Genomic DNA, 26,339 nt, shown 5'->3' on the forward strand with positions numbered 1-26,339 from the left:
CTTGCCCTGCCCACCAGCAGCAGCATGTTTCCTGTGGCTCAAAGGATGCCCCAGGCCTGCCCAGCAGGTGCCTCCTTCCCTCTCCCCACGGACAGCCCCTCCCAGTGGCCGTGGCTTCCTTGGAGTGACATGTCTGTTCCCCTTGGACAGCATGACAACTTTCTCTCTCTTGCAGGAGGGGCCATGACCAGGCCCCCAGTGTTACCTCCCCAGTGGCTAACTGGGGCCAATGATGCTATGAATCTGTAACCTGACTCACCCTGCTCCTGGGCCTGGAGCAAGGGCTCCAGGTGCCAGGTTGGCAGCTGATGAAGTATTTGCTCTGGAGGTGGGGGGCCTGGCTAGGAGGCTTCTGCCACCCTTTGAGTCCTGAAGTCCTTGTCCCCCAGGGGACCACACAGCAATACTTGGGTGGTGGCTATGGGGCTGGCCTACAGCAGCACCTGCCACCACCTGTGGTGCATTTGTAACCAGTTTCCAAATTGCAGGAGGAAATTGTGTTTATCTTCTATCATGTCAATGGATACCCTGGGGTGAGTGGCCTATTGAGTCAGAAGGAACCCAGGGAAATAGCTATGGCACGGAACCTCCCCCACAGGATGCTCAGAATGGCAGCATAGAGCAGGCCTGTGAGTGGGAGCCCTGTAGAGCAGGGACAGGGGCTGTCCAGATGTCTTCCTGGGTGGTTCTGACTGTATCTTCAGCTCACTGGGGGTCTGTAGTGCCATAATGGGGCTGCTTCTGTCTGTTGGGTGTATCCACTGAGCGTTCATTTCTAGCTCCTCCACTCTCAGAGCAGAGCAGGTGTCCATGTTTCAGGGCCTGGTTCAGGATCCAGAATTCCCAAGACTCCTGATGTTCCCTGAATTCTTAAACCATCAACTCTCTACTCCATTCCCAACACCTGGAGTTCTGCTTCCACCTCTGCCCAGCAGAATCCAGCCCAGGTGACCAGAGTGGCCCCTTGGTCAGCCTTGGCAGCTCAGCCTGTACCCAGTACCTTGTGGACTGGGAAATTGGGCTCATCAGCCACCCAGGGGTGCTATCCATCTGCTCCTCCCTGCCACCAGCAGGGGTGTGAGGGGTGGTCCACAGGGGTTTGGGCTGGTGCTAAGAGTTACATATCCATTCCTCCCTCACCTGCTCCCTGCCATTTGCCCAGACTGGATGTTACTGGTGGCCACATGGACCTTCGGGACCATTGTATTGTCTGTGGAAGGAAGTTGGACCAGAACAGCCACAGCCCACACCCCCGTCCTCCATCTCTGCTGGCCTATGCCCACATCCATGTGGGTCTCTTGGTGCTCAGTGGCTGAGCGTCTGGAACCCTGGGCTCAGGCTTGGGTCCCCACCTCACTAGGAGGCATCCCACACATACCATGCCCTTCCGTCCTGCTTCAGGCCTAGCTGGCCTGGGAGGAGAGGCTGTGGAGAGCCTGCTTCTTCAACTCATCCTGGTGGTGATGGCAAGTTATTTGAGCTTGAGTTCCTGGATGGATGGACCATGCACCACACTATGACCTGAGGGCTCCACCCTTTGCCCTCCTGTCTGCCCCAACCATCCAGTCTCTCTCTGGGTCAGAGAGACCCTGAGACCTACCCACCCCATATTGCCTGCACGGAGAGTCCTTACCCCAGGCCAGCAACCGTGGCCCCATGCAGGGCACTAGGGCAGGTTCCGTGCCAGAGTCTGGGGCCATTCAGGGGGCCTGGTGCTGGTACAGTAGGTACATTATAAGACCCAAGCTGGAGAGTGAAAAGGGGCCCCCACCCACCTGTCCTTCAGGTGGGGCTGTGCTGTGTCATTCTGTCATTGTAATATAAATACAGATTTTTATACCTCACCCTCTGGCTTCCAGTTCTTTCCATTACCCTGCCCTGCTTTGCTCTGTTCCCCCAACCTTCAACTAGATGGCTTGAGCTCGAGGGCACCTGCGTCATCCTGGCACTTGGAGATCAGTCCTAGCTGCCCTGTCCTTAGCCTCTGCTGTCTGGGAGACCTGACAGACCCCACTTACCAGTCACTCCTGGGGCCCCACTGTCAGACCTGGAGTTGAATGAAGGTGGGGTTGAACCCCCACACACACCATGTGCTCACCTGTATGCCAACAGGTGCTTGTGTTGACCTTCACACTTTGCCCTAGCCCTGACCTGAGGCACTGCCAGGACCAGGACGACTCACCCCTTAGGGGTTTCTGTGCCTGCCAGGTATCTTCTTTGCACAAAAGCTGCTGCTTTCAGGACTGCACCCTGAGAACTCTGTCCTGGTCTTGCCCCCAGCATCCCCAGAATGACTTGGGCATGTTTTCGCTGCCTGCTTTCAGGACCTGCCATGTGAAGGTGGGGGTGTGGACAGCTATCTGCTGGTGCTGGTGGTAAGCATGGGGAGTCAGGCTCCTGTTGTGCCCTCAAGGGAGAAGCTCTAAGTTGTAAGGTCCTGTGTAGTGGGGAGGGTGGGCCACAGGGAGACTGCCTGCTGCCCCACAGGGAGGCTCTGACCTATTGGAGGGAGCACCCCTCACCCAGGAGAAGAGATCCTCTGAAAGACTAGCTACCCTGAAAGAAGAGTGCACCAACTCTCCTGCCATGTAAGTGCAATGGAGGGAGAATGTGTGGCATCTAGCTCTGTGGAGTTGATGGAGGCAGGAGGCCAGACAGGGACCTCCTGAAAGGTTGGGGTCAACACTGGATCCATGGCAGGGCCCACTGGAGATGGTCTGATGGGACCTGCCTGCAGGTTTTGGAGTGGCCTTGTGAGAGAAGCTGTGGAGCCCTCTGGTGATTCTGAGTCCTCCCCCACTTCCCCAGCAGGTAGCAGTGAACTCTGGGACCCCAGATGCAATTAGTGGGGGCAAAAGAAGGTAGTTCCTGCTGGGAACACCACTGGGGCTTAAGAACTGGAGGGATTTTGGTGTTGATGTAAATGTGAACATTTGAATTCCAAATATTATTATGTGTTAGAATCTTTACCACCACCAGTTCCTGCTGGGGTAAAGGGTGCCAGGGCTGTGCTAAGCACTTCATATAATTAGCTTATAATTGGTGTGGTCATGCTGAGGTAGTCTCATAGATAGAAAACAGAGACCCAGGGAAAGTACCCTTTCTGCAGTTCACCTAGCCAGAGGGTGGTGGGCCTGCCCTGCCCTCCTAGTCCTTCAGATCCCCCTGCCACATTAATCTCTACAGTCCTTCACACTGGCTGGATTATACCAGCACCCCCAAATGGGATGCTTACCTGCATCCCAACCTTCTCCTCCTCTCTTCTTGGCTGTCAGTGACCCCAAACTGGCCCTACTGCTCACCTCCCTATAGTCCTCCTCTGGGTTTCCTTCATCCCTGGGATTGAACCCAAACACCTGCTCTTTCCTGTCTTTCACCTCAACTCAGCCCCTTGCCCCGCCCTCTGCCCTCTCTGCCTCCATGATCTCACAGCTCATCAGGCCAGGTCTGCTCTGTGGAGTGTGCCCTGAGCCCTCTGTGTCCTTTCCCATCACAATTTTGCTGGGATTATGGTGCGCAAATTAGGCGTTTGTCTAGTCTGGGCTAATTGCTCCTTCCTCCTTTGCCAATCCCTTTGACCAGGCAGCACAAGGCACACTGGCCTCAGGTGTGCACACTGGCCCCACAGGGATCTTTCCAGCATGGAAATGGGTTATGCAGTTCACCTGGGGAGCTGCAGTAGCTCTCAGCCCCTTTCCTCACTGCCTTCAGCCCCCTCAGCCTGTCCCAGGCTCCTCAGACCCACCAGCCCTCTTGGTCTCACTCCTCCTGGCTCCAAGGATCCTCCACCAGTCACTGTGGTGGCCTCCTTCCTGATAGTGCTGACCAGAACCCAGTCCTGAGTTTTCACCTTCATCACATGAATGCCAGCATGATGGAAAACAAATTCATTCTTCCTCTACCCTCCTCCAACCCGTGATCTAAACAAGGTCTTCCATTTTCTTCTTAATAGGAAGAATAAGAAGAAACGTCACATTATCACAATCTCCCAGAGCAGGTTCATTGACCAGCAGGCCCCAGGGCTTGCCAGCTCCCTCTGCCCTTCCACAATCCCCTGTTGCCTTGTGCCAGCTCGAACCTCCATCTTTTGTCACTTCTGTTACTACAGAATAAAACTTTTAACACATGTCTGAGAATGTCACTCCCCAGCTTAAAAAATGCTCCTTCCCTATTGCTTGGAGAACAGAGTCACACCACCTCCACTGAAAACTACAACTAAAAACAATCTTTAACATGGCATTATTACTTGCAAAGTTTGACAACAACCCAAAAAGACTGTCCAAAACCTTAGATAGTTTTTAATATTGATAGGAGGAAAAAAAAGTTTCCACCAGGAAGGAAAAAAGGCAAATAGTAAAAACATTAGTCTTCACGGCCCTGTGTTTAGGTCTGGTTAGTTCATTATATTCTTATGGGCTAACCTAGGGAGAATTAATTCCTGGGTCCCCTCTACTTTCTGGCACCATTGAAACCCCAAATGATTTTGATTGGAAGAAAGAAAGCTTGCCTTGGAAATATTTGATTTCTTAAATTCCAAATAAAACCCTAAGAAAACTTTCCAGGTCTGTACAGTTACCCCTCTTTCATTTGTTATTTGTACTCTGGGAGCTGATGCTGTTATAATTTTTACTTTGTTTTTATGGCCCCACAAACACCCTTCAAACAAATAACTGCCCAGCAACTCAAAATCACATGGAGAGTTTCTGGACTCAAGAAATCCCCCAGGAGTCACTGGGAAAAGTGGTTTTCCAGAAGGGCTTGGGGGCTCAGGATCACACCCCCTTCCTCTTGAGGCTCTCCTTCCAGTAAGTAGCCCCTGTCTTTCTGCATCTTTAGTCTCTTCTGCATTCCTCTTCACAATCTATAAATATCCCCAAGTTCCTCCCATTTTAAAACCAAACCAAACCAAAGTAAAACTCCTCCCTTAGCCCTGCCTTCCCACCCCCTCATCTCGTGTCATTTGGCTGTCTTTCTCTCTCTCTCCCACAGTCTTTGCCTCCTCAGCAAAATTTTAGGTCAGTACCGCCTGCATTTCCTCTGGCCAAACCCACTCAACCGGCTGTCTGCTTACACCCACCTCCAGGAAGGCAGCAGGGGTCCTCTTGGACCGGCCCCTCTTGTTTCCCTGCTCACAGACTGGGTATCATTCCATGAATTTCCCCCCTGTATTGTTTGTTTTATTTAGATCATTCTAGGCTTTATTGACTTTTAAAAGAGGATAAAAAAGTAAAACAAATTAAGAATTAACAGCAAGTATCTTGACTCGAGCAGGATTCATATCTGCCTACAAACAAAATTTTTTTTTCTCTCGCTAAAAACATTAAGAAAAATGAACCAGAATGACTTCTATCTAGTCACATTAGACTAGACCATTGTCTAAGAAGCTTCCTTAGAATCATTTGTCACCGCAAGAGGGGTGTAGTGACTATTTTCTAATGACCAAAGCCCGCACCTTGCAAATGTAGAAGTTAACTTACAGAAGACTGGTAAATTGCAAATGAGTTTTGGTACGGATGCAAACAAATTCTGCCCCATACAAATATATTCTGTTCAATAGGAATGATAACCCCGGAAGGTCCCGTTTCACGGGATTGTAGGGCATCCACCAGATTTGCATCAAATTTAGCAAGCAGTTTATTTCAGCATTTTTTATTTCATTGACTGCCTATGTCTTTTCTGGCATCCGCCTTGGAAAGAGCGTTCTGTTCTCGTTGAGTTACGTACATCCTTGACACCAACTCCATGCTTATGTGGGTTATACTTTGAATGTTTTGGAAAGGGATTGTTGGGGGAGTCAGCTTTTGATCAGAGGTCAGGTGAAGGCTTGGGAGTTAAGTGCTTTTGCAAAGACTCATTGTAAAGGAGTCTTCAGACAATACTCGCTAGCCCTTCAAACGTGCCAGGCGCGATTCCGACTGGGTCCGGGCCTCGGGCGTCTGACGTGGCCCATTTCTGGCGCCCTGCCAGGTCACGCCCCAGGGGAGCCACAGACTGGGTCCGCGAGCCCAACGGGCCCAGTCTTCTTGTTCCCTAAAAGTGACGTGCCAGGGTTGGAATTCCTGGTACCGAGCGCAGAAGCGTAAATAGGACCGGAATACGATTCACGAGGGGGCGCTGCTGGCGAAGACTAAGAAATGAAGGGCTCAGCGGGACAATGAACGCGAGCTTGGGGCGGAGCGAATGGGGCGGGGCCTCCTGCAGCGTAGCCAATCAGCTTGCCCTATAGGGGCCGCCGGGTCAGGGGCGGGGCCCTCTCAGCTCCGCCCCAAGCCTCACTGGCTCGGCTCCCTCGGGCACCACGCCTGCGCAGACTGCTCCACGCCCACTCGCCCCCCACCGCCGCGCGTACGTTCCGGCGCTCCCGTGAGGCATTGCGAGGCGCGCGGGGTGCAGCCCAGTGGACGCGGTCCCGAGCCGAGGTAAGCTGAGCGCTATGCTGTAGGGGGCCGCAACCCCGAGACGCGCCTGCGCCGCCCTGCCCTCTCCTTTCAGGCGCGCAAATACGGTACCTGGGCCCAGGAGCCGGGCTGGGGCGACAGGGCGCAGTGAGGGACCCGGGGGGGGGGGGACGGGGCGAGGTGAGGGACCCGGGGGGTGATGGGCGAGGTGGGGGACCCGGGGGGTGACGGGCGAGGTGAGGGACCCGGGGGTCAACGGACGAGGTGGGGGACCCGGAGGGTGACGGGCGATGTGGGGGACCCGGGGGTCGACGGACGAGGTGGGGGATCCGCGGGGTGACGGGCGAGGTGGGGGACCCGGGGGTCGACGGACGAGGTGGGGGACCCGGGGGTCGACGGACGAGGTGGGGGACCCGGGGGTCAACGGACGAGGTGGGGGACCCGGGGGGTGACGGGCGAGGTGGGGGACCCGGGGGTCGACGGGCGAGGTGGGGGACCCGGGGGGTGACGGGCGAGGTGAGGGACGGGGGGGGGACGGGCGAGGTGGGGGACCCGGGGGGGTGACGGGCGAGGTGGGGGACCCGGGGGGTGACGGGCGAGGTGAGGGACGGGGGGGGGGGGTGACGGGCGAGGTGGGGGACCCCGGGGGGGACGGGCGAGGTGAGGGACCCGGGGGGGTGACGGGCGAGGTGGGGGACCGGGGGGGGGGTGACGGGCGAGGTGGGGGACCCGGGGGGGTGACGGTCGAGGTGGGGGACCCGGGGGGTGACGGACGAGGTGAGGGACCCGGGGGGTGACGGGCGAGGTGAGGGACTGGGGGGGGGGACGGGCGAGGTGGGGGACCCGGGGGTCGACGGACGAGGGGGGGGACCCCGGGGGGGACGGGGCGCGTGTGGGATGAGTGGTTGGAGGTGGGTTGGCGTAGGGACCTGGGCAGGTTGTGAAGAGTTGAGTGGAGGTGGTGGGTCAGGAGGGTTTCGGCGGAGCTGGCCACCTTCCTGCAGTCTGTGTAGCTTGTTTTTAAGGCCGATTAGGTGACTTTTGTTCATGTGTCTTTTATAACATGCACAAGTGTCTTAAATGGATTGCACCAAAAGCAAACAAACAAAAAAGGAATCCCAGAGATTTGGGGGCCAGAGTGTCAAATATATTATTCTAACTTCATGGTCATTAATCCTCAGGCCTTGTCTCCTTTGCTGATGTTAGTTGCCTTGACTAAGTCACTGATGATCATTCAGTGGTGTGGCTGTTGAAAATAATAAATATCTGAAATAAATTTACTTGACTGCTTGGTACCTTGGTACTTCTCAAGTTGAGAGTGATTTTAAAACTTGAAGCCTGAGTTTCTCTGAGCTAGGTTGATCAGACCTGGAGATGGATTCTTGCCAGCTTGGTGAATGCTTATTCACTCATTGAGGTAAATAATCGATTCTTCCTGGAAGATTGCGTTTTCTTTTTTTTCCCCTTTAGTTTTCTTATATAGAAAGGGCATGGAAAAAAGTCTGTTTAACCTCATGGTGGCTAGGATTTGCTTGGATACACTCATTTTGGATTAAAAACCCAACCACTTGTAAAACTGTTTTATCTTTGGGAAAAAAATAAGATTTTATTGTTAATTAAGTTTTCATTGCTGTTTCGGTTTTCTAAGAAATACCCTAATTGTTTTTATGTTTTATCTTCATCAAATCTTGAAGCTGCAACTACCTTTCAGTTAACTGGCTTCCAAATACCATATGATATTTATCTATATCTTTTAAAAATTCCTTTGCCTTATTTGTGGCCTAACACTTGTTTTCTTCCCCTCTAGGAAGAATCACAATAGATTCTAAAAATATTTTCCCCTTCTCTTTGGACTTACGTAAAAATTGGTTTTGTTTCTACTTGGATTTATTTTTTATAAATATAGCACCATAAACCCATATCAGATACATAAAACTGGGGTGGTAAACCATGAGTTCTGGGTATGAATTTGTGGAAACATTAAAAAAAATTGGTTATCCCAAAGCTGATATTCTTAATGGAGAAGATTTTGACTGGCTGTTTGAAAATGCTGAAGATGAATCATTTTTGAAATGGTTTTGTGGGAATGTGAATGAACAGAATATATTGTCTGAAAAAGAATTAGAAGCTTTTAGCATTCTTCAGAAATCAGGCAAACCCATCCTAGAAGGGTCAGCATTGGATGAAGTTCTTAAAACCTGTAAAACTTCTGATCTGAAGACACCTAAACTGGATGACAAAGAGCTAGAGCAATTAGAGGATGAGGTTCAAACTCTGCAGAGATTAAAAAACCTAAAAATCCAGCGACGCAATAAATGCCAGTTGATGGCTTCAGTAAGTAGCCACAAATCTCTGAGATTGAATGCTAAAAAAGAAGAATCTACTAAAAAACTGAAGCAAAGTCAAGGAATTCTAAGTGCTATGAATACTAAGCTCAGTAATGAACTTCAGGCCCTTACTGATGGAGTTACTAAATTGATGATGTTCTTTAGACATTCTAATTTAGGTCCAGGAACAAATCCAATGGTGTTTTTATCTCAGTTTTCCTTGGAAAAATATCTAACCCAAGAAGAGCAAAGCACAGCAGCATTAACCTTGTATACCAAAAAGCAGTTCTTTCAGGGTATACATGAAGTAGTTGAAAGTTCAAATGAAGAAAATTTTCAACTATTAGATATACATGCTCCATCTATTTGTGATAATCCTGAAATCCTTGAGGAGAGACGACTAGAGATGGCTAGGCTGCAGCTAGCATACATCTGTGCTCAACATCAGTTGATTCACTTAAAAGCAAGTAATTTGGGCATGAAGTCAAGCATAAAATGGACAGAGGAGAATCTTCATAACCTCACCAGCAAGGTAAACTTAAGAAATGAGACGGGATTTGTATCATAATTGATAGGACCTTAGGATTTAATAGTAAAGTACTTTAGAATGGGTGTACAAGGAAAATAGTTTTAAATTTTCTCTTCGTTTAATGCTTATTTGTGATGTGTGTCAGTGTTTTATACAATTAGAACCTCATATTAATGGAGGGAAGAAATAATAATTATAATCCCAACCATATTACCTAGTTTTAAAAAAAATTTTTTTTAGTTGTAGATGGACACAATACCATTATTTATTTTTATGTGGTGCTGAGGATCAAACCCAGTGCTGAGGATCAAACATGTGAGGCAAGCACTCTATCACTGAGCCACAACCCCCGCCTCCACAGTACCTAATTTTAAACAAAAATGTTTTAATTTGCATTGTGAATTTGAAATTTATTTTAATTCAGATATAGACTGAACTCAAACTCCCTTATTATTATGTATGGTTAGGAGACTAGTTGCATAATTCTGGATATTCTGCATGGTTTACTCTGACCAGAGCATGGTGGTAAGGAAATCAAAGCTTCAGGTTCTATGGACTGAATTCCTGCTTCCTTGTTGAGAATATATATAAATGTATTCCAGCTGTCCATCTGCAGTTTTGAGAAGCTTGCTTAGAAATGTTACTACTAGACTGTTGGGTAAAAATGTAACTTTTCTGAATCTGAATACTTGTACCAAGTTAGTTACTATAACTGACACATTGGCATAATAAAGTTCTTTAGTTCTATGCTAAAATTAACTGAGAATACCTACTTGAATTCAGTAGGTAGTGTGCTATTGATGTTGATAGAGTAAAACACACATGGCAAGATCTTATTTTGGTAGTGTGTGTGTGTGTGTGTGTGTTTGTGTGTTTGTATAATAGCATTAAAGTTTAGTAATTCATACTGACCTTAGTCTATTTTTCCTTTTTAAACTGTAATTTTGGCTTATGCTAATATGAAATTAGTTTCTATTCATTGAGCTTATTATTTAAAATAGAAAGTGAAATTAATCTTAAAACTTTTGTTTAAACCTACAGTTTTAAATGTAATTGCTTTTCTTTGTGTAGGCTGTTGGCAAAGAAAATTGGGAGGCTAAAATTTCTAGCTTGAACAGTGAGATTCTGAAACTTGAAGAACAAATCACTCATATAAAATACAAAACTTTGCCTGCTGTGGTAAAAGAGAATGCCCAGTTATTGAATATGCCAGTTGTAAAGGGAGATTTTGATCTGCAGATTGCTAAACAAGATTATTACACAGCAAGACAAGAGTTGGTTTTAAATCAGTTGATAAAACAAAAGGCATCATTTGAACTTGTACAGTTATCATATGAACTTGAATTAAGGAAACATTGGGACACATATCATCAGCTTGAAAACCTGGTTCAAGAACTTAGTCAAAGTAACATGATGCTCTACCAGCGATTAGAAATGTTAAGAGATCCATCAGTCTTTCAGGAAATAAATCCAAGGAATACCATTGATACCAAGGATTATTCTACTCATAGGTATGTGTATTTGGCATCTTTCTTAGTAATTATTTTTCTTTTGTTTTTGGAAAATATTTGAGAGAGTTTGAACTAAAGTTGTAGGAGTTTAAACAATTGTTTATACTTCATTTTTGACCTTCATTCTCTTCTACTTTTCTTTTACAGCCTTCTTTTCCATGTTTCATTCTTTTGCTCACTTTCTGAGCAAATTCTGAATATAGCTACTTTACAATTGAATTGATTGGGTTGGAGGAATGAATAAAATACGACTTTTTGTCTCCTTTTTAGGCACCATTATTTAGATATCTCATTTTAGATTTGGGGCAGGAAGTTCAAATACAGCTTGGAATCACAGCTATTGCTAGGCAGGGGACTGACTGCATTTGGAGAAGGTGGCAGTAGAGTCAGGGAAAAGACTTCATTTCTGTGTCTGGTCAGGTGGATCACTGAGAACTTTCTGGATATCTAGGCAGTTGATGTATTGGGATACTGAAATTGAGTTGTTCAAATAGTAAACCTCAAGTATCTGGATGAGTCTACTCCTGAATTTTCTCCAGGACTAAAGTAAATTTGATTTTTTTTTTTTTTTTTTTTTTTTTTTTTTTTTTTTTTTTTTTGTGGTGCTGGGGATTGAACCCAGGGCCTTATTTATGCTAGGCCAAGTGCTCTGCCACTAAGCTATATCCCCAGCTGTTTTCTTTTTAATAAAATAAGGGACATGACTAGTACTGCTTCATTGTACAATTTCAGGGAGTCATCCACATCATGATCTTTGTGAACAATGCCTCCTAAAATTGTTATATCCCACAGGATCATAATTAGCAGCCTTGGACTTTAGCCAGTTTTATAAAGTCTACTGTAACTTAAAACACACACACATACAGACACATGCATTTGTTTTTGAGAGAAAGAGCAGATTATTTTTATCAGATATGTATGGAAGGGTTGCCTCTGATTTTTTTCATTTGCCCTGTAGACTGATAGATTTTTCTGCTGTTAATGTTGAAAGTGTTAAAGTGGTCTCAGGGCTCATCAGGATTTTAATTTATCAACCAAATATAACCAACTGACAAATTGAAGTTGTAAGCTTATTATTACACCTATGTAGGTAGTCCTTTATATTTTGCATTTTAACATTACTTAAATTTTTAGGTTTTCTCTTTTAATCCCATTGCAATCCTGTAAAATAGGTATTAAGATACAGAAGTTAAATCTCAGAGTTTGATTTGCCCTAAGTCCCCCATAACAAAGAACTCAGACCTAGTTCTTCTGTTTCAAATTCACTGCTGTTGCTATTGCATCATAGATGTTTTCTGTGAAAGAAATGTTTTCTTGGGAGGTATCACTAAAGGATAGTTTATTTGAAGTAGGTTAATCATGTAAAGTTCAGACATTTCATATTTAAAACTTGGAAACTGGGACTTCAGATGTAATAGTTAGAATATAAACTTCTGTACTGGAATGGTTAGCACATAAATTAATATTTTTTAGTATTTACTTAGCTATCCTACAAATGCCCCAGTGTAGTGGATTGTAATTTTGAGAACTATACTAACTTGAGAATTTTCTCCTGTAATTTTCATTTTTACATTTTAGGCTTTATCAGCTTTTAGAGGGAGAGAATAAAAAAAAAGAATTGTTTATAACTCATGGAAACCTGGAGGAAGCAGCTGAGAAATTGAAACAGGAAGTTTCTCTAGTACAAGATCAGTTGGCAATATCTGCTCAAGAACATTTTCTTTTTCTGTCCAAATTGAATAATAACGTTGATGTGCTTTGTGATGTTTTGTATCAAGGAGGAAATCAGCTTTTGCTTAGTGATCAGGTGGGTATTTGCCTTAATGTATTGGCTGGGTACAATGATCTGCACCTGTAGACCCAGACACTTGGGAGGCTGAGGCAGTAGGATTGCAAGTTCAAGGGCAGCCTAGGCAGTTTAGTGAGATCCTGTTGCAATAAGAAATATAAAAGGCTGGAAATGTAGCTCAGTGGTAGAGCACCCCAGGGGGAAGCATTATAAAGATATTAAATAATATCTTGCTCTTTCCTGCCTCAGCCTCCTGTGCCTCTGGGATTACAGGCATCCGCCACCATACCTGGCTCAAAATAGTTTTGATTATAAACAGAATTTAAAAATTTATAAATTTTTCAGACACTGCAAATGTTAAATGTTAGAAAAAAATTAAAAACAAGATCTGTATTTTTAAATTTATATTAGCAAATAGAGGATTGCCCTCTCTTTCAAGACCTCTCTGTACACTTACTGATATGATACATGCTCCTCCTGATTGAATTCCCCTCCCTTTTTAGAGGAGTAATTACTGCACTTAATTTTTTTTTTGTCATTTCCATGCTTCTGTTTATAGTTTTATTACATGTGTATATTGGTAGACTGCATATTCAGATTTATGTTTTTGGACTTTATATACATGATACTATATATTTAATAACTTGGCTTGTTTCTTAACATTGTTTTTGAGATTAATCTATGTAGATATATATAAAGCTATAGTTCATTCATAGTTTTTTGTATAATTTTTTTCCTTAATTTTTTTTTTTTTTAGTTGTAGATGGACACAATACCTTTATTTTATTTATTTATTTTTATGTGGTGCTGAGGATCGAACCCAGAGTCTCGCACATGCTAGGCAAGTGCTCTACCACCGAACCACAACTCCAGCCCTTTTTTACATAATTAGTATTCTTTTATATGAAATTCCAGTTACCTCTTATGTTGACATTTAGCTTATTCCCAGTGTCTGCTACTATAAATTATACTGCTGTGAATAATCTTACTGCATGTCTCATAGTTGCACATTTACAAGAGCCTCCGGTATACACATGCATACACACCATTATGAGTGGAATTACTGGATTATAGGATATGCACATGTGCAGTTTAACAGGTACAGGTTGAGTGTTCCTTATCTGAAATGCTTCAGTCCAGAAATATTTCAGATTTCAGAGTTTTTCAAATGTTGCAATATTTGCAAATAATTTCCTGGTTGAGCATTCCTAATGTGAAAATCTAAATCAACTTTTTGAGCTCTGGCATGGCACTTAGAATGTTTTACTTTTGGGATTTTCAGATTAAGAATGCTTAGTCTATATATCAAATTGTTTTCCAAAGTGGTTGTACTATATTGCACTAGCAGTAGTATAAGAGGTGCTATTTATTTGTATCCTTTTCATCTCAGAATTGATTTATAAATTTCTGCCAGTCCCATGGGTGGAAAATGATGTTCATTTGGGGTTGTAATTTGTGTTTCACCAATTATTAGGGAGATAGAACCTCCCTTTCACTTGTTTACTGACCTTTTTTTTTTTTTTTTTTTTTTTTGAGAACTTATTGATCATCTCTTTTGCTCATTTTTTATGTTCTTAAATCATTTGTAGGAGTTCTTTATATGTTTCATTGCCAGTCCTTTGTTAATCATGTGTGAAATATATTTGTGGCTTGTCTTTTTCACTCTTTTTACTGTTATTTTTCCTCTTTTTAAGTTTTTTTTTTTTTTTTTTTTTTTTTTTTTGGTACTGGGAATTGAACTCCATATAGGGGTGCTTTACCACTAAGCTACCTCCCCAACCTTTTTATTTTTCGAGACAAGGTCTTGATAAATTGCTGAGACTGGTCTCAAACTTGTGATTCTCCTGCCTCAGCCTCCAGAGTTGCTGAAGGCTTCACCTTGCCCAGCTTCTATAAGGATTTTAATTTTTATTTCATTATTATTTTTGGTGAGCCTTTTCTAATATCTTTGTTCTCTATGTTTTGTTAAAGTTTGCTCTTAACATTATAATGGCAGTCCCTTGAAGTTTGTTTTTATATACCAATGAGGTAGAGTTCTAATTTTGTTTTATTTACTTTTTCTCCTATGAGTAGCCAGATTGTTCCATCATCTTACATTTGGGCATTTTATTTATTTAAATATTATATCATTTATAAGGTTGGATTTTTATTACTAATGAAGCTGGATATTTTTAGTGGCCCCCAGTGAACAGAACCATTTATTATGAAATACTCCCTAAATGCTTTTGCTTTCATGTCTGTTTTGCTTGATACTATGTGCACTAACAGTTCTGAACTGAAAATTTGTAGCAAACCTTGAGGCATTGGAGGAGGTTGATGATTCCTGTTGGACTATAATTCTAAGCAAGAGTTATTCCACTTCTGGGTCAGTCTGATCTTAAGATGGTCATCTTTTGGGTCCTCAGCTTCTTATGAAGAGTCTTTGCTTGATTCTCTACCTTCTGTGGACCCTGGACTTTTTATTGTTTTAAGCTTTTGTTTAGTTTGATTTTTAAAAATTTATTCATCTTTTTTTTTTTTTTTTGCTATTCTGGGGATCACATCCAGGGCCTCATTAATGTTAGGTAAGCTCTCTGCCACTGAGGTATACCCCCAGCTCTGAGCTTTTTAAATTATTTCCTGTGAGAGGATTGATCTGAAAAACTAGCTTACCTTTCTTTGAAACAGAAAGGACTATGATTAGGGTTTTTGAGGGTTTTTTCTTTTAGTTGTGATGAAACATAAAATTTGCAGTTTTAACCATTTTTAAATGTACAATTCAGTGGCATTAAATACATTAACATTGTTATGCAGTCATGACTACTCTATATTTCTAGAACTTTTTCATTATCCTAATCTGAAACTACATATTGGTCAGTAGCTCTCCATTTCTTCTCTGCCCAAGTCCTAGCAACCACCATTCTACTTTTTGTCCCCAGGAGTTTGCCTATTCTAGATTCTTCATGTAAGTGGAATCATGTATTTACCTTTTTGTGATTGACTTATTTCTTTAGCATAATGTTTTCAAGGTTCATCCATGTTGTAGAATGTGTTAGAATTTCCTTTTTAAGACTGAATAATCCATTGTGTGTGTGTGTGCATGTACATACACCAGGCATTGTTTATTCATCTGTTCATGGCATTTGTGTTGTTACCACCTTTTCAGTACTGTGAAAAATGCAGCCTTACATGTTGGTGTACTGGTATCTGTTTTGAGTTCCTGCTTTCATTTCTTTGGAGTATATATGTAGGAGTATGTACTGCTGAATTATGATCATTCTAATATTTAACTTTTTGAAGAACTCTATTTGCTACAGCAACTGTACTATATTATTGTACATATCCACCAGTAACACATAAAGTTTCTTAATATCTCCACATCTTTGCCAAAACTTATTTTCTAATAGCAGCTACTGTAATGGGTGTGAAATGGTGTTGATTTTTTTCTAGACTATTTCCCATTACTGATTTTGTCTTGTTGATCTGTTAGAGAAATGTGTAAAAACACCACTATTATGATAGATTTGACATTTTCTCTTTGTATTTATATCAATTTTTATTTATTTTGAGTCCAAGGTTTAAATTCTGGTGAATAATTATTCTGGTGGATTTAAGTTTTGGTGAATCAAAGCATTACATAATGACCTCTGTTCCAATTCTTTTATCTGATATTAATATTTCTGGTTTCATCTTTCTTTTGGTTTGTGATTATAAGGCTTATGGCTCTCTTTTCACTTACAGATTTTATTCTCTTTTACTTAGCATTTTGAAATAAGCATTTTCACTTTCTAAATATTTATTTCTAATGTTACAATACTCTATTGATTTAATGACTGTGTCATAATTTCAGAAACTAGTCCACTATCATTTTGGATTTTTTTTTTTTTTTTTTTTTGCGGTGCTGGGTTTTGAACCCAAAGAAAGGCCTTGTGCTCAGAGGCAAACACTCTACTAACTGAGCTATATCCCTAGCCCCATTTTGGATATTTTGATAGTCTTCCTTTTTTTTTTTTTTTTTTTTTGTTTTGTTTACTCTTCATCAGCATCATCTACATCTTTGTGTATTCAGCTTTTTTGTTGTTGGATTTTTTCATTTGGGTTAGTTCTTGGAAGAAGGGTCATTGGAGTTTTTGAAATATACACATTTTTTCCCTTTTATGATGCTACCATATTTCTTTCTTAGGGAGTAGCACCTATTTATAATATCAGCAGTATTTAAGTGTCCCTAGACACTATTGACTCTAATGGTATACTATCATTTTATGAATGACTAAGAAAGAAAAAAACTTCCAGATAAACTGACATGATCCTTGCTTTCTTATTGAAAATTTTTATTTTTCATACTTACTAGGATCTTTTAGATGTCATGGACATAGTTTTTTAAAAAAACTCATTTCACTGTTGAATGTACATTAAAAGGAAAAAATAAGCCAATTAAAATGATTAGAGTACTTCTTAAGCGTCACATTCAACTTAGAGTTCTTCTAAATTATTTTTTAATTCAAAGTGGTCTGAATTTTTTTCATACTATATATCAAGAATGTTGGTGAGAAAGCATTTTCTAAAAGGGTTTGGCCAGAAACAATCCTATGATATCAAGTATCTTGATTTTAGATGTGTTAAGATAAAAAAAAATGCATCCTAGAACCCCTAAAATTGGGTGATTTTTAAATTTATCATTAAGTATAATTAATGTTTTTCTCTAGCTCAATATGATATAAAATGTCATAACAATTTTTCATCTAGAGTTTTATTGTTAAAATGAAGCTGAACAGTTTTTAGTATCGGTAGGAGTATTTTAACAACTGTAAGATCTTTAGTATTTAATTAAAATTAAAGGTGAGGGGCTGGGGTTGTGGCAGCTCCATGTATAAATAAATGAATAAATAAAGGTCCATCAACATCTAAAAATTAAAAAAAATTAAAGATGAGATTGTTGTTTCTCAGTATATTCACATTAATCAAATTTTTCCTCAGAGGAGACTATTAGATGTAGGTAATGTCAGAATTACTTCATTTTAATTTTTAGTCTTTAAAAATATTTTTAGATGTCAGTAGGCCTTTATTTTATTCATTTATTTATATGTGGTACTGAGGATCGAACCCAATGCCTCACACATGCTATGCAAGAACTCTGGCACTGAGCCACAACCCCAGCCCCAGAATTACTTCATTTTTAGAAAATGTAGTTTAAGAAGTACTGCTCTGTAAAACTTGTACTTTGAAATCACCATGAAACATATTGAAATGTGTACTCCTGACCCTGTTGCAGAGATTGAGTAATATTCTGGAGTGAAGTATAGGAATTTATATATTTATAATAAGCATTCTGATGATTTTGATGCTGTGGACCATGCTGAGAAGCTTTGGAATGTTGATGAGGTAGTTTGAGAAACTGGTGATACTGGCTAAAATTTATAAGAATAGAATGTTTGCTTAGAAAGCTATGAAAACTTGTTAATAAAATGTTTAAAATGCTAAGACGTGAAGAAATTGAATTTACTAAGTGAGAAGAGTCCAGCATATCTGGATTCTTGAGCAGGAAAATTATATGAATCAGGATGGTTTTTATTGAATGTTGTATGTAATTCTTTCTTATAAGACAATGAAAAGAAAAAATGGAGATGTTTATTGAGCTAATTCTTCTTTATTGGTCATTTCAAGTCTTTGTACTTGTGTGAAGAGTAACCAGAAATTAGGATAAAGCAAAGTTTGATTAATTAAGCAGAATTTAAACTCCATGAGAAATATTCTGTTCATTCTTGTATTCATAGTCTCTAAAACAGTGCGTGGTACATGATAGTCATTCATTAATATTTGTTGAATAGCCAGGTTTGGTGGTGCATGCCTGTAATCCCAGTAGCTCAGGAGACTGAGGCAGGAGGATCTCAAGTTGAAAACCAGCCTCAGCAAAAGTGAGGTTCTAAGCAACTAGTTTCTGTTTCTAAATAAAATTACAGAGTAGGGCGGAAGATGTGGCTCAGTGGTTGAATGCTCCTGAGTTCAATCCCAGGTACACACACACACACACACACACACACACTATATATATATATATTGAATATATGAATACACAGAACAGTTTACATATCAAGTTTACATATAAAAGAGATTGCTTTAAATCACTTAAAATTATCTATCAGAAGTAGTTGCAATTAATTCTACATGAAATCTATAAGCCTAATATGGATTTTAAATCATGGTTTATTTATTGCTGAAATTGCAGGACGTTATTGAAAAAAATTTTCATTTAGTCTTTCCTTGTAAATTATAAATGGTATTAGGAGTAAAGTTCTTGAATTGATAGCATTTTTATTTTCCTTTTTAGGAGTTAACAGAGCAGTTTCATCAAGTTGAATCCCAACTGAATAAGCTAAATCATCTCCTTACCGATATTCTTGCTGATGTGAAGACAAAAAGAAAAATTTTGGCAACTAATAAATTGCATCAAATGGAAAGAGAATTATATGTATATTTTTTAAAAGATGGAGACTATCTGAAAGATGTCGTGGAGAATCTAGAAAACCAATCAAAGATTAAGGCTGTTAGTCTTAAAGATTGAAAATTACTAAAAACTGAATCTTTATTTCCCATGCTGTTTTAATGCTTTATGTAATAGAATGAGAATGTATCTAATAAACATGACTATATTTTAAAATTTGAGATCAATGGAATATTTCGTTTAATGAATCCAAGTGTTACAGAGGTTGAATATCCCTAATCAGAAAATCCAAAATGCTTCAAAACCTGAAACTTTTTAAGTGCAGGCATGACACCATGAGTGGAAAATTTCACATCTGACTGCATGTTACCTAATACAGGTGCACTAAGAATATTGTATAAAATTATATGTGTATAAGTTGTATATGAAACAAGCAATTTCATGTTTATACTTGGTTCCCATCCCCAAGATATCCCATCTTGCATATGCAAATAATCTAAAATCTGAAGTACTTTTGATCCCAGACATTTCAGATAAGAGATATTCAACTTTTATTGTTTTTTCCCCCCTTATATAATTGTTCAAAGTACCAGTGCTTTGATTATTTGCTAGATGGCACTTAGTTTGGTAAATGTTTGCTTACAGTAACACAAATATTTTTTAAGTTTTTCTTTTACTATTTTTTTAAAAGTAGAAGCTGTTAAGTATTTATAAAAATGTGTAGAACTTTGAATTGGCCTTTTTCAGTCTATAGACCTTAATGCACTAGTGCCTCCTTTTTGAGTTGCTTTCCAAGGTTTTATTTTCTGGAGGTCAACTATGATCTAAAAATATTAACTGGAAATAGTAAGTTTTTGAAATATTTTTATTTGCTCTTTTTTAGAAATATATGACAGTATGTTTTGACATATTATACATACATGGAGTATAACTTATTCTAATTAGGTTCGCATTCTTGTGGTTGTACATGATGAATTTCACTGCTCGTGTGTTCATATGTGCACATAGGAAAGTTTTGTCCAAATCATTCTGCCTTTTATGTTCCTGTCTCCTCTCCCTTCCCTTCTTTCCCATTTGTCTACTCTAGTGAACTTCTATTCTTCCCGCCCTCTGTTATGTGTGAGCATCCACCTATCAGAGAGAACATTTGATCTTTGGTTTTTTGGGATTGACTTAGGAAATAGTAAGTTTTAAGTTTTTAAGTTGCGTGCCACACTATAGTGTGATGAAATCTCAAACCATCCCGCTTGGTTTATGAATCATTCCTTTTCTCAGCATATCTGAGTTGTATATGCTACCTGCCCATTAGTAAGTTGGTAACCTTGTCATTTATCAGATGCTTAGAGTTCAATAAGGTCTGTAGTTTCAGTCATGTACTGGGGTTTGGAATGTATCCCCCATGGGTAAGAAAGGACTACTATATATGAAATAGCTAAATTCCCTTATAGTTACTTAAACTGTATTTTCTCCTAATTCCCTGCTATAGACTTTGAGACACTGAATATTCCTACTTGTAAGAGTGTCAGGACTCCACTGGCCATTTTCATTTCAGGCACTGGGTTCTGGGAGCCAATGTTTCTGCAAGAGAGCTCTCAGTAGTGTTTTGTCTTTAGGTCATAAATAGCTTTCAAATGAAATTTGAAATTTAAATTTCAAAATCACATAAAAGTGGTTGCTAAGAGGATTCATGATGAACATTTGAATTTTCTTAGGAGTGAAAATCTTTAAATGATGGAATATATTTAATATGGGTTATTAGTGTAGATTTGGACATTATTTTAAAAATTAGTATAAAATAATTTTGAGTACTTGATCAGTTATATGAAATAGTCCCTGAAAGCCCAGTTTATACATGGTCTTTGTTAAACATGTTGTGAACTTTGTATGGATAACCTTTAAGAATATTCCCTGCTTGTTATATGGAATGACTATCTAAAAACTATTCATACCAGGTGTTTTTTAAAAGTTTCAGATGGTTTTTAATAAATGTTTCAGCTTTATCAGGAAATAGGCATGCTTCAGGGACAATAAGCCCCATTAATTTTGTAATCCATTGAACAAAAAGGTTCTTACCAATTTTTGTATCTGTTATTTTAAAAAAATATTTTTATTAAGTAATAAACTTGAAATTTTTTAACACTAAATTTTGTGTAATATTTAGCTATCAGCTTCTCATTTGAGTGATTTCTTTGCTATTTATTTTTTCCTGTTCTGTTTTTCCTATACTATTAAACAGTACTGTTTAAATTAGTGCCAGATAATTTAGATGTGTGACCAGATGTTTGATCTGCACTGTCCCTACTTATACTTTTACCTGCTTAGTCCAGTAGGGCTGAGCCAGTGGGGCTTAGTAGGGCCAATAGGGTTGAGCAATATAAGGATGGCAGTTGTGTGTTTTCCATAATAACCCAAATCAGTTGTAATTGTGTTTTCAGCTTTGTATACTTCAAGGTTAGTAAAAGACATTTTCCAAAACTGAGGATGTGTTTGAGTAGGTTGTTTACTTCAAATTGGTTAACTTCATAATTAGTTCTTCTGTTTACTATTATCCCAATTGAACTTCTAGTTATTGTTTTTCTTACTATTTATTTGTATTACAAGATGATTGAAACCTGTATCCTGTGATTTTTTTTTTTTTTTTTTTTTTTTTTTTTTTTGCGGTACTGGGGATTGAACCCAGGGCCTTGTGCTTACGAGACAAGCACTGTATCAACTGAGCTATATCCCCAGCCCCCCACCCTGTGATTATTAATGTACTTTTAAAATGAAAGTCTCAGAGCATAAATTTTTCAAATAACTGGTGTTAATTATTATGAAGTCTCAGAATTAACGTGTGGATATTTATCTTGTTAATCTTATATTTAGGACTTTATGAAAATGGAAAATTATGAGACATGTGTAGGCTTTGATCTCTCTGAGACACCACTCTCCAGTATTGCTCAGAAGATTATGTCTGCTCTGCATTCAGGTGATTTAGTGGATTCTAAGAACTGGGCAGAGAGTACAAAGAGTGAGTAATTTTTTTATGAGCCTTTCTTTCTTTTATTTATGTTGAATGCCAATTATTCTTAAGACTAAAAGAATTGAAAGTGGAATGAAGGTAGCAAAATTATTCCCTAGAATTTTATATTTTGTAGGGAAGTTCCACGCCTACAAAAAAAAAAAAAAATGCACCTTATTATTCCCACTCAGTGCTGAGCTTCTGCTCGCTGAATTTCATAGTCCCTTAACTATTGTTTTATTAACACTGTCTTCCTTGTTCCAAGGATCTCTGTCAAACATTCCCTTAGAGTCCAGATCAGGTATTTAAGTGCCTTCAAAAAATGATGGGCTGGTCTGGGGCTATGTAGCTCAGTGGTAGAGTGCTTGCCTGGCATGTGTGAGGCACTGGATTTGATCCTCAGCACTACATAAAAATAAATAAAATAAAGGTACTGTGTCCATCTACAACTATAAACACTTTTTTTTAAAAAAGAGATAGGCTTTTTCTGGAGATGTAGCTTAGTGGTTGAACTCTTGCCTAGTTGGTGCAAGTCCCTTCCTTGACTCAGTCCGTATTACAGGGGTCGATGGGGAGAGAAAAGGGCTCTTTCACTTGACTTTCAGGTCATGGAAACTGTACAGTTTTTGCTATTGTGGGTGGTACATAAGAGAAGTGTTTTTGACAGTATGTATATTATACTCCAATGAAAATACATAAACTCTAGGTGATAAAGACCAGTGAGTTTATGTGTATGTTTATGATATGTGGTATAGTCATAAAAGCAATGATACATGTTCACAAGTATGACTGAACTATTGGTAACATCAGTGGGTCATTTGCTATTAGCAAAGCTGGCTTCATTCTAACTTTGCAAGTCTGGGCCAATGATTTGTGGTTTCTTTCTTTTCTTACAGACTGTTATAAGTGATATATTATTAAGTGATTAGATTGAGATAAAATAATTGAGAGTATTGCCAAGTATCAGCACAAGATCTGTTATGAACAATGCCTTCAGATTCAATAGCACAACATTTCAATTTGTTCACATTCAGACATCTGTTGCTTGTGTGCCTTATTAAAGTAGAAATCACTAATAAGTAAACCAGTGAGAATGTTTGACCAATGTATCAAAATAAAGGGGATATTAAAAATAATTATTTAAACCATAAATACTGTTTTGTCTCGTTCCCCTTTACTTCCCTAAAACACTATTTTTTAAAAAATTTGATCCCTTTATTTTCTTTTTTGAAATTTTTAAAAATCACAATAATTCTACATATTTATTACATATAGTAAGATGTTTCAATACAAGTATTCAGCATTTATCAATTTTTGTGTTGTGAACATTCATTAAATATACTCTTTTTTCTGTATGGGATATATATTTTAATATCTCAATTCTAAGAATTAACAAATGATCTCAAACTCTAAAATATTTGACCTTACTGGTCGGAATAAAAGCAAAAAATTATAAATAGTATCACTTTTTTTATTGTAAACAAATGGGGTACAACTTGTTAACTCTGGTTGTACATGAAGTAGAGGCGTACCATTTGTGTAATATACATTTACATAGGGTAATGATGTTTGATTCATTCTGTTATTTTTCTTCTCCCCCACCCCTCCCAGCCCTCTTTCCCTCTATAAAGTCCCTCCTTCCTCCATTCTTGCCTCCCTCCCACCCCACAACACTTTTATTTTCTAGGTACGTAGTCCATACCCAGAAATTCAGAAATTCTTACTAGTTAATTTATTTTTTCATATACTTTAAAAAATAATAGGTTACTGGGTATGGGAACATATGTGTGTGATTCCAGCTACTCTGGAAGCTAAGGCAGGAGGATTGCAGGTTCCAGATAAGCCTGGGCAACTTAGATCCTGTCTTAAAATAAAAAATAGAAAGGACTAAGGATGTAGCTCAGTGGTAGAGCCCCTTGGGTTCAATGCCAGGTACTGTGGGAAAAAACAAAGCACTGTATATTTGGCAGAAGTGGAAATTCCCTTCTCTTCAAGAACTGATAAGAATAATGAAATGTCTATGATAGCATAACTGAAGAATTGATGGTAGTCAACCTTGAAGTGTCTTGTTAAAATCCTTTTTTTTTGTTAAGGTAATGGAAAAAGATAAGAAATTGTATTCTTGGATTTGGAAAAATCCAAGTTTTCATAAAGATTTTGAATTATGTAATATTTTGTATTTTTGCTAAGTTACTAAAAATTGTACTGGATTAAAACACATTTGTTATTGACAGTTTTTGTGAGCCAGGAGCCCATGCATGGCTCATCTGGGTCCTCTGCAAGGCTGCAAGGTAGTTATCAGCCAGGGATTTGGGTCTCATCTGAGGCTTGAGTGAGAAAACATTCTCTCCCAGGCCACATGGTTATTGACAGAATTCATTTCCTTGTAGGCTTTCAAGTCCGAAGGTCTGGGTTTCTCCTAGGCTCTTGGCTGGAATCTGCCCTCAGGTCCTTTTCACGTAGTCTTCGCCACAGGCAGCATATGATAGGCAGCAAGAGAGCCAGCAAGAAAGTCTCCCTAGCAAGACTGACATTACAGTTTTGTGTAACATGACCATGCACATCCTGTCACCTTTGCTGTGTCCTTGTTTAGAAGCCAGTTAGTCCCACCCATACTCAAGGGATGGGACTTACACATGGACAGGAATACCAAGAGGCAGGGATTGTGAAGCCACCTTAGGTCTTTCTACCTCACATTCCCACCTATTTTCTTCTTAGAAGAATTTGAATTAAAGTTAGATTGCTATTGGATTATTGATGAGTGATGCTGGACCTAGAGTTAATTGATTTCTGAATTCTTGTCACATATGGAGCTATTACATTATATTTCTTATAAGAAAAATATTATAAATCAATCTCTCATTTCCATTTCATACCACATAAATATTAAAATTGAACTCAGAAATTAATGAAAGTAAACTACTTTCTAAACGCTTTTTTTTCCTATTTTTCTAAACACTTTTTAAATAAAATCAAACAGCATTCAGCCTATGGCACATGTCACTTCAAAGTCTAATTTTCTGATCTGTTTGAGGTGTCTCAAGACATACATTGAGCCATTATATTGTATTGAAACAAGCATTGATCTTCAATGATTTTCACCATGAAACATATTAGACATGCAGAAACTTAAAATACAGCTTAATGAATTAATAATAACATTCATGTAACTACTACTTCTATTGCCAAAACCTCAGAATCTCTCAAAACCCTATTCTTGCTAAAAGGTAACCATTATCCTGACTTTAATGGCAACCACTTCCTAATCTTGGGCATTTTATATTTTTCCAAAGACCATTTTGGCACAGATTACTTGTCCTGTGCATCAGAATCCTATCTTCCCTTTTGAGGCACACAGCTGCCCTCCATGGCTCTTTTGTTGTTGGTAGGTGTAACCAAGTGACTAGGGTCTTTTCAGCAGGGTGTGAGCTCAAGTGGTGTGTGCCATTTCCAGGATTGACCTGAGGACAGTCAATCTGGCTTAGTCCTTGTGTTCCCCAAGCACATTCCTTAGTAAACTTCCTGATGGCAAACCTCAGTCTGATTCTCAGGGAACCTGATCTGCTTGAAAGTAGATGCGGGGTTTTGAAGTTGGATCACCCTCAGATAGGCAGGCACTGATTACTTCATCACAGATCATAGGTGGAATACAAATGGTAGCTGCATTATCAAGATTTCCATCAAAAGTGAGCTGGTCTGGCATGCCAGTGAAAGAAACTGCACAGTCTGGGACAATGCTATGCACTTGAGAAGTACAGGCAATAAAAGACAGTGAAGCCTGGTGCCATGGCACACTCCTGTAATCCCAGTGGCTGAGTCAGGAGGGTTGTGAGTTCAAAGCCAGCCTCAGAAACAGTGAGGCGCTGAGCAACTCAGTGAGACCCTGTCTCTAAATAAAATACAAAATAGGGCTGGGGATGGCTCAGAGGTTGAGTGCCCCTGGGATCAATCCCTTGTATTAAAAAAATAATAATAATAAGACAGTGGAATGAGGTGGCTGGGGATAATACACCCCTCAGAAGAAGACAGTGTGATGACCAGAGGGCTTCTTTACAGTCTATAAAGAAACCACCCCAAGCTACAGGCCCGACAATCCTGAGCTTCAGAGAAGGTTGAATTAGTCCTGGCAGGTGTCCTACTTCAGGGTCATTGAGTTGATCAGAAATAAGAGGATCAGACCCCAAGATATATAAGATGTGAACCTTTGAATTGGTGTATTTAAATCTTGAGTCTCAGACACCTTTGAGATCTGCAGAAGTAGCCGCTCTGTTAAGGAACAGTTCCCTCACTAGTCACCCCCATGCCACCTTCCCTCCTGGCCCTGCCACTTGCCTGAAAGTAGTATAATGGCTCTGTCTTGGAA

The 26,339-nt window shown here is 40.0% G+C and overlaps 2 protein-coding genes across 4 annotated transcripts in view; both read left to right on the top strand.

The window, feature by feature from the left end:
* Positions 1 to 19: 19 nt before the first annotated feature.
* Positions 20 to 21,592, top strand: Haus3 (HAUS augmin like complex subunit 3). Of its 3 annotated transcripts, none has more exons than XM_047566210.1 (5): positions 20 to 6,419; positions 8,206 to 9,257; positions 10,326 to 10,765; positions 12,344 to 12,572; positions 18,862 to 21,592. In XM_047566210.1, the coding sequence occupies exons 2-5, from the start codon at positions 8,349 to 8,351 to the stop codon at positions 19,093 to 19,095; spliced, it is 1,812 nt and encodes a 603-aa protein (XP_047422166.1). In that variant the 5' UTR covers positions 20 to 6,419; positions 8,206 to 8,348; the 3' UTR covers positions 19,096 to 21,592. The 3 variants fall into 3 exon arrangements, with proteins under 3 accessions (XP_047422166.1, XP_047422165.1, XP_047422164.1); XM_047566209.1 differs by lacking the exon at positions 20 to 6,419 and adding an exon at positions 7,305 to 7,815; XM_047566208.1 differs by lacking the exon at positions 20 to 6,419 and having other exon boundaries at positions 7,305 to 9,257.
* Positions 21,593 to 21,800: 208 nt separating this feature from the next.
* The window catches only part of Poln (DNA polymerase nu), a 176,292-nt gene continuing 171,753 nt past the window's right edge, over positions 21,801 to 26,339 (top strand). The window contains exon 1 of the mRNA XM_047567251.1: positions 21,801 to 21,985. Coding sequence (XP_047423207.1) covers positions 21,847 to 21,985 — 139 coding nt within the window. The 5' untranslated portion in view covers positions 21,801 to 21,846. The remainder of the gene's footprint in view (positions 21,986 to 26,339) is intronic.

The sequence above is a fragment of the Sciurus carolinensis genome, chromosome 10 (genome assembly GCF_902686445.1).
Source record: "Sciurus carolinensis chromosome 10, mSciCar1.2, whole genome shotgun sequence".
In the NCBI taxonomy this organism is placed as follows: Eukaryota; Metazoa; Chordata; class Mammalia; order Rodentia; family Sciuridae; genus Sciurus; species Sciurus carolinensis.

Bases quoted from the DNA above. Each gene is read 5' to 3' on its own strand.
- Haus3 (XM_047566210.1), top strand. From the start codon at position 8,349: ATGAGTTCTGGGTATGAATTTGTGGAAACATTAAAAAAAATTGGTTAT. The intron at 10,766-12,343 runs GTATGTGTATTT...TTTACATTTTAG, and splicing joins AAGGATTATTCTACTCATAG to GCTTTATCAGCTTTTAGAGG. The intron at 12,573-18,861 runs GTGGGTATTTGC...TTTCCTTTTTAG, and splicing joins AGCTTTTGCTTAGTGATCAG to GAGTTAACAGAGCAGTTTCA.